This window comes from Harpegnathos saltator, unplaced genomic scaffold (genome assembly GCF_003227715.2).
Source record: "Harpegnathos saltator strain DR-91 unplaced genomic scaffold, Hsal_v8.6 scaffold542, whole genome shotgun sequence".
In the NCBI taxonomy this organism is placed as follows: Eukaryota; Metazoa; Arthropoda; class Insecta; order Hymenoptera; family Formicidae; genus Harpegnathos; species Harpegnathos saltator.
Genome location: NW_020230363.1, coordinates 116,049 through 124,524, shown reverse-complemented (window position 1 = coordinate 124,524; position 8,476 = coordinate 116,049). Strand labels below are relative to the sequence as shown.

Here is an 8,476-nt window from a genome sequence, read left to right as displayed (position 1 = left end):
AAAGGAAAGGAAAGAGACGGAGAAGACTCGAATCCAGCCCCAAAAACCTGTAAGGAAAACAGGGGAAAAGGAAGAGGAGGGGGAACGAAGGAAAAAACAAAGAAAAAAGGGAAGACGCAGGATACCCAACACGGCTGCTGTGGCGATCACAGCGGAAGGCAGGAGGTATAAGGAGCTGTTGATGGAGGCGAAGGCTAAAGTCAACATTGAAGAGCTTGGGATCTTCAAGACGAGGACGAGAACGGGAGTAACCGGTGCTCTAATCTTGAAGATCCCAGGGGAAAGGAGATGCGAGCAAGCGGATCTGCTCGCTGAAAAATTGAGAGGTGTAGTGAAGGAAAGGGTTAAAATTAGCCGCCCCCAGAAGATGGGGGAGTTGAGACTGAGGGGACTCGAGCCGTCCACAATTCAAGAGGAGATTGTGGAGGAAGTAGCAAAGGCTGGAGGATGTGAGCCCAGATATGTGAAGACGGGGAGAATCAGGGTGACTTCGAACGGATATAGGTCGACATGGGTCCAGTGCCCCCTACCTGCCGCAAGAAAGGCGGCAGAAAAGGGGATATTGGCCATAGGTTAGACCCAAGTTAGGATGGAGACGTTAGAAACGAGGCCTCTCCAATACTACAGATGCATGGAGAGGGACCACGTCCAGACAAAATGTAGCAGTGAGACGGACAGGAGCAGGAATTGCTATAGGTGTGGAGAAGAAGGACACCTGGCCAGGAAGTGCGAGTCCCGGGCCAAATGTCAACTGTGCGCGGCAGGAGGAAAATCCTCCAACCATCGCATGGGAGTACCGGCAATCAATCCCCCTAAGAAAGGGAAGAGAAAGGGGAGGAAGGTGATGACTGGTGAAAGACCACCGATAGCAGCAGCGATAGTAGCAACAACATCGACAGCAACAACGACAACACCTTCCTCCCTAGAGAAGGAGAAAGACGTAGGAGAAGCAAAGACGGAGGTCACCTCCCCCATCTCCCCGTTCAAGGACCCACTTCCTCCCAACGCACGGAGAGAAGAGGTGATGGACGTAGAGAGAAGAGGGGAGATGAGACGGCAAGGAGAGTGACGGGCTGGAGGAGCCTGGTGAAAAGGTCGTTCTAGTAGAAGAACTATAATGGCTACCCGGCTCCTCCAAGCCAACCTGCACCGCGCTCGCGAAGCAATGGCTCTGTTTGAGCACACCATGGCAGAGCGCGGTGCAGGGTTGAGCATAGCAGCGGAGCCCTACCACGTCCCCAAGAACCACCCAAGATGGTTCGGGGACGATCTGGGTTCCGTCGCTATTACTTGGAAGGCGAGCAACCATTCCCCCCCCTCAACTCGATTGGGTGGGGGACAAGGGTTCGTCGTGGCCAGGTCGGGCTCCTTGATAGTGGTCAGAGTCTACCTCCCCCCAGCAAAAAGCCTGGACCTCAACTACAGGTCCAGGCTCCGAGAAATCGGGAGGGTCGTCAGACGGCATCTCCCAGGGCCTGTCATCATTGCCAGGGACTTCAACGCTAAATCAGCGTTATGGGGTTCCCGGGATGGTGAAAAGCGGGGGGAGGAGGTAGAGGAATAGGCCGTAGAACTAGGTCTGCATCTATTAAACGAGGGAAACAAGTCTACCTTCGTTGAGTCGCAGGGGGAATCGATCATCGATCTTACCTGGGCGACCCCTGCGGCCGGCAGAAGGGTGCGGACCTGGAAGGTGGCAGAGGAACTAGAGTCCATGTCTGACCATATGATCATAGAGATGGAACTCTCCGCTACCCCCAATGGATTACGGCCCAGAGCAATAAATAGGCCCCGATCAGCCAGATGGACCTTAAGCCAGCTCAACAAGGAAGAGCTGGACATTGTCCTGGAAGCGACCACCTGGCCACGATGGGTGGAGGGGCAGGACCTCAACTCGGCGGTGGCCGAGTTTACGGGTCTGATGACGCAGGTGTGTGATCGGGTCATGCCCAAAGTGAGGTCCTGCCCCAGAAGATCCGCCTGGTGGTGGACCGAAGAGATTGCCGAGCTCAGGCGCAAAACGGTCCACCTCAGGCGGGTTCGCCTGAGATGGAATCTTCAGAAGGGCTCCCGATGGCAAGAAACCCCGAGAGGAAACCTAGGCTGCCTGAATCGATTTTTGTTTAGCTCCGCGAGCATTGCACAAGGCGATAGGAGCAGCCAGGGGACAAGGATGGGACAACCTCCTCAGATCGCTGGATGCGGATACGTGGGGGCGTCCACACAAAGCGGTCATGCAGAAACTAAGGCCAGGGATGCCCCCACTGACGGAAACGCTGGACCCCCGGTTCCTGGAGCGGGTCATGGGGACTTTATTCCCAATGAGGGACGGGATTCTCCCCATAGACCCGTACATAGCTCCCCCTCTGGATCAACAGAGGGAGGTTCCGGGGGTCACGGAAGAGGAGGTGGCCGAGGCCATCAGAAAGGTCAAGAGCCGCAAAGCTCCAGGACCAAATGGCATACCCGGCCGTGTATTCACCTTTGCCTCGGGGGTCATCGCGGGCAGAATGGCCGAGATATTCTCGGTCGCCATGAGGGAAGGGAAGTTCCCCCCAGTCTGGGGGAGGGCCAATGTGGTCTTCCTCCGTAAAGAGGGCAAACCGGAGGACTCCCCCTCAGCGTACCGCCTCATATGTCTCCTGGATGAGGCGGGCAAAGTCTTCGAACGAATCATTGCTGCCCGTCTCACGGAGCATATGGCCCAGGTAGGTCCAAGCCTATATGACGGCCAATATGGCTTCCGGGAGGTTAGATCCACCACGGATGCGATATCGCATCTCAGGACTTTCTCGGAGACCATACTACAGAAGGGCAGGATGTCTGTGGCTGTATCTATTGATATAGTAAATGCCTTTAACACCCTGCTCTGGGGTAGTGTGGTGAAAGCGATGACAGATTATTTCCGCTTCCCACACTACCTCGTGGCCGTCATCAGGGACTACTTCCGGGGTCGGCGTCTGACCTGGACAGACGCCGACGGTAGGACGTGTTAAAGGGGGAGCTGTGGGGTTCCACAGGGGTCCGTGTTGAGCCCCCTCCTGTGGAACCTCGCCTACGACGAAGTCCTCCAGATGGCCCTCCCCCCCGGCTACAGTATCATATGCTACGCTGATGATAATCTGGTACTGGCCGGGGGGAGAGACTGGAGAGATGCGATTACCAATGCAAACCTCGCGGTGCACTGCGTCGTGCGTTCCATCAACGAGGTGGGCCTGGCGGTGGCGTAGAGGAAGACAGAGGCTATATTCTTCCACCGGAAAAGTATGAAGCCACCCCAGGCTCACCTGCGGATAGGCAGGATGAGGGTCTCTATAGAGGCCCATATGGGATACTTGAGCCTCAGACTGGACGGCACCTGGTGCTTCAAGAAGCACTACAGCCGCCTGGCTACCCAATTAAAGGTCATCTCGGCCAACTTGGGCAAGTTGATGCCCAATATCGGGGGACCCGATATGAAGGCGCGTCGTCTCCACGCGAGCATAATCAACTCGGTCGCCGTATACGGGGCGCCCATCTAGGCAGAGACTCTGGCCGCCAGCCGTCAGTTGCAGGCCATTAGGCGCAAGGTACAGAGGACGGTGGCGGTCAGGGTCATAAGGGCGTACCGAACGGTGTCCCACGTGGCGGCGACGGCCTTGGCGGTCATGCCCCCTCTGGAGCTACTCGCGTTGATGTACAGATCCATGTACAGGAAGAAAGGGGAGCTCCGGAGGAACATCAGGTTTGGCGAATCGCTCGCCGAAGCGCTGAAGAAGACTAAGCACCAGGCTCGGCAGCTCCTCCTCCAACGCTGAGATAGATGCCTGAGAAATGCTAGGTATGGGAGGAGGAATGTCGAGGCCGTCCAGCCCTGCCTGACCGATTGGGTGGGCAGGGGCACAGGAACCCTGACATTCAGAGCGACACAGGTGCTCACAGGCCATGGTTGTTTTGGCGAATACCTGTGTCACATTGGCAGGGAGCGCACGGTGCAGTGCTACCACTGCGCGGCTGACCATGACTCCGCGCAACACACCCTACAAGACTGCCCAACCTGGGCGGTGGAGCGGGGTCATGGTCAGGGAGTTGGGTCCCGACCTCTCGCCCCCCAGCGTGGTTAACGCAATATTGGGGAGCGAGAGGAAATGGGACGGTTGTCTCACAGAAGGAGGAGGCGGAAGAAATCCGCCGTCAAGCGAAGGGAAGAGGGAGAGCGCAGCGAAGACGGCAACGCCTTCGCGCTGAGCGCCGCTCCCCCAATAGGGAAGGAGATATAGACTCCTCGGAGGAGGAGGCTGTAAGGGACATGGTAAGAATACCCCCCACCACCTCCCGCACCACGTCGTCCACGTCCTCCCCCCAATTATCCCGACCCAACCTCCCACCCCGTCCTTCACATCCTCCCCTTTCCCGATCCTTACCCCACCCACTGCCTCGCAAGAAGGCCCTTCCCACCCGCGTAATGGCAAAACGCGCTGACCGTGCTGACCGCAAGGCAAAACGCGGGGGAAAGTTGTCGGCGGAAAGAACAGCCTGTGACCAATAACAGGCTGAAGAAAGAAAGAGATAGGACAGACGGGGAACTGGCGCTCAGGCGTCTCCCCGTCGCCCCCTAAGACAGGGGTTGGATGAAGGTAAGGGGGGAGGTGAAATGAGATGACACAGGCATCAAAAATCACCTCCCCCCTCTGCCTCACAGGACATTTAAGTGGGTAGGAAAGGAGGGGTTATGACCCTCTCTTCAGCCTTTTTACAGGCACATGTGCCCGGCGGCTAGGGGACAATATTATTCCCCCCGTAACCGTCGGGCGGGAGGATGGGGCACCGGGCGGGGATTCCCGGTGTCCCAACTAGCCCTCCCAATGTAGGGTGGCTGGCTGATTCGGTGAGTCAGCTAGCCACGCAACGGTATCTTGGCGGCGCCCCGCCTGGCTGGGGACGGAGGTTGAAGCGCAGGCGTTGCCGGCTTCCCCCTTCCTAGCCATATAGGTGGTGCGTAAGGGGTGGAAGGAGAGCGGTGGTCGAAGAGGAGTTACGGCTCGCTTCCCCCCTCCCTCCCGCCCCTTGGGGAAAAGACGACAGTTTTTGTCAGGACTCGGGGCCCCGATAGCAGTTACATGGCTCCGGGGTCCCGAGGAAAGTCCCTTCGCAGCGCCACCCTGGGAGGTTTTAGCCGGTAGGAGTCCGGCATAACCCCCCACTCTTCCCCAAGGGTGGGGGGTATTCATGACGGATTTCCTCCTCGTTAAAAAAAATGATGGCAACCGTCCAAGGCAGAAACCTGATGCGCCAGGCGCTGAGGACGGTGGTCGTGAAGGCGATACGGGGGTTCCGCTCCATGTCGTACATAGCGGCAACGACCCTGACCGGCTCCCCCCTGTGGAGCTCCTAGCTGAAGACCGTAGTGTTCTCTATTGGAGAATACTCAATTAGAGAGCTCCGCGAGGGAGGTGAGGCGACGACGGCCAGGGAATTGGCGGTCCTGTAGTCCCAGGCGGTCGCCGGGACTCTCGAGCGATGAGCTGACGTTATGTTAGAGCCACGAGGGTTCGGGCGGCTGACAACAGAAGCAGTCCGCCCCTGCCTGGCGGAGATGCTGGGCAGGAGGGGACGCGGGCTAACATATAATCTGGTGCAGGAGATGTCCGGGCATGGATGCTTCGGGCAATCCCCCGTGGGCGCCACCTTGTCGTGGTGGGGGAGCTTGTGTGTCCCGATGAAGTACAGAGCTGTGCCGGCGGGGGTTTCGACCCCTGGCAGGTCCTACCATGCCGGAGTGATTTGTACAGAGGGACCAGACAAAGAGCGTCCATAATACTTCTGGATGGGCAGCTGCCTCTAGGTTTTAACCAGGGTCTGGAGGGTCTCACTCGTGGGACCCAAAGGACCCTACAGCGCGGGCAGAGCGGGCTCGTGAGCCGGGTGAAGACAACCGTTCTAGGGGAAGGAAAACCCTGATTGCAAACCCATACTTGTCAGGACGTATAACCTGACACAATTGCGAGGGGCCAGGGTGCTTCGGTACTCTGGTACAGGGGACTCAGGCAACCCCGGCAGACCTTAGCCTACTACACCGTAACCCTAGGTCATGTCTCTAGGGCCAGGGGTCTTGCCTTAATTGCCGGACCACGAGGCGGGTCCTCTATAAAATACCACGTAATCCTACGGTTGAGGCATGCCACGCTTTGGGATGAATGGCAGATGCGTAACCTGTCACTAGAGGTTCCTCACCTTGGGCACCTGGCGAACCCAAGGGACATGCTAGCCTTACCCCGGGTGATGCGGGGGCTCTACCCGGGGTCGACGGCCACTTTCCGCCGAACTCGTGGGACGAAAATGAGATCTCCACAAATTAAAAAACCAAATTTCTCCGAGTCTTCGGACTCAGAGTCCCGAAAAGGTGGGTGTAGCAACCCGCCTAAGGGCTCACCACCTGCTTCGACAGGTGATTTTTTGTCAGAGGAAGAGAGAGGAGGAAGAATGGGCAGAGATTTGCCGGCGGGTGCCATCTCCCCTCCCCCCGGGGAGAGAGAGCATATGGACCTCGGAGGAATAGCCTCCGGGAGACCATCTAATGAGGGTAGTCCATCCCCCTCAACGACCACTAGCGATAGTGGTCGGGACTATCGTCCTCACCGGAGGATTGATAGGGTGAGCTCTCCGCGGAGGATCACGAGAGCGGCCACCCAACGAGGGACAGGCACGTTCCTGGGGTCCGGGGTCGCTGAGGGCCAGGGGACGCCGGTACCAGGAGCCAACAAGCCCAGCCCCCTCTGCAAAAAGAAGATGCAGAGAGAGTCTGTTCCCAAAGATAATCAGGGGGCACATGGGGCCAACCGGTATGCGGGTACCGAGAAGAGGGAGGGGGTGTCGGTGGAGAGGATCGCGGGGCCGGTCGTAGTCACTGACATACACCTCTCTCAGGGGTCTAGATACCAGGTCCGAAGAGCAGGGGGGAAGGCGCTGCTGCAACCGACAGTGGTCACGGGGATGAAGAGGGGAAGGTCTTCCACCAGCGGAGGATCCACATCGGCGGTGGAGATCGTGGAGGGCCCGGACCCGGCCCTAATACCAGAGGGAAGAAAGAGGGGAAGAACAGCCACGACCGGTGAAGGGGTTGGGCTAAAGGAGAGAAAAGAAAAGGAGGCGAGGGAGAAAAGAGAGGAGCGCCTCAAGAAGTTGGAGAAGGAGGCATGGAGCCTTCTTGAAAAGGGGCTCTTCCACACGTTGGTGGACAAGCGCCCGGCTGAACAGGTGTTGAGAGATGCCACCTCTCTGAACCTCCTCAGAGGAGCGGGTGCAGCGGAGCCGATGAGGTGGGACGGGCCCTGGGGGCGGTGAAGTTGGTGGCAGTACGCTCGAGCACCCTCAACGGGACGTTCACTGGTTTACTTAACCAGACTACTGCCACCACTCGGGCAGCTATGGTGACTTTGATAGCCAGGACAGCAGCACAGGAGGGTGGAGGAGCAGAGAAGCCAGAGGTGATGAGGGAGATAGAGGAGCTTAGGGAGGGAATCAGGGCACTGCGGGCCGAAAATCTGAAGCTCCAGGAGGAGCTTCAGAAGACCAGGGCCCTGGCGGTCCCCACTCAGCCCCCTCTCCCAGAGCCGTCCAGGAGAAGGAGGACATATGCGGAGGTAACGAGTGGAGAGGCGTCCACTTCGGCGGAGGAGGGAATAAGAGAGGAGAGGGAAAGGAAGAAAAAGAGGAAGAGGAGGAGAATGGCAAGAATCATCTCCCCCTCTTCCTCCCATGGGGGAGAGGTGAGGAAGGGGGAGGTTCTTCCGGGGGTCTACCCCGTATATATGACGATAGACTCCCGGGGGAGACTCCCTCTCCGACATGGAGACCCGAGTCTGAGCAGGTACAGGAGGACCCGGATGCCTCAATGGCGACTATGGCCCGTGCATCCGGGGACGGGGTGAGGCGACTGATTGATCAGAAGCCTCACCTCGTCTACGGATGGGACGGGAGCCGGGTCGCGGAGGGGGCGGGGACCCCTGTGCCGACCCAGGTTCACAAAGGGAAGGAGAGGGAAGAGGACTGCGGAAAGAAAGAGGGTCAGGCCCAGGCCCAACAAACTCCGGCGGACCGAACGGGGAAGAAGGAGAGGGCCAAGGAGAAGAAGAAGAGGAAGAAGGCGAGGGCTAGGTTCCAGAAGGAGAGGGAGAAGGAGCTAGCCAAGGAAGGAGGACCAGGAATTCCGGCCAAACAATTAGAGGGGCTGGGAATCGAGGAGGGACTAAGATATGCACTTCAGGTAGAGGGAAAGAAGGAAGAGGTTTGGTCCCGAGTACTGGGGAGAAAAGAGAAAAAGAAAGAAAAGGAAGGGGGAAAGAAGACTCTCACTCCTCCCCCTACCATCCAGATTGGGGCAAAGAAAGGGAAGGAGGCGAGACCGGGTCAGCCGAAGCCGCCAAAGAGCGCGGCCGTCGCCATAACCTGCCCCCCCGATCGCTATCGGGAATTTATGGTAGAGGCCAGGCGCCGC

The 8,476-nt window shown here is 58.2% G+C and overlaps 1 protein-coding gene across 1 annotated transcript; it reads left to right on the top strand.

Annotated features, from left to right (window-relative positions):
* The first annotated feature begins 3,266 nt into the window (after positions 1-3,266).
* LOC112589573 (uncharacterized) lies at positions 3,267-3,797 on the top strand. The gene is made up of 2 exons (XM_025303419.1): positions 3,267-3,461; positions 3,522-3,797. The coding sequence occupies exons 1-2, from the start codon at positions 3,267-3,269 to the stop codon at positions 3,795-3,797; spliced, it is 471 nt and encodes a 156-aa protein (XP_025159204.1).
* Positions 3,798-8,476: the final 4,679 nt, after the last annotated feature.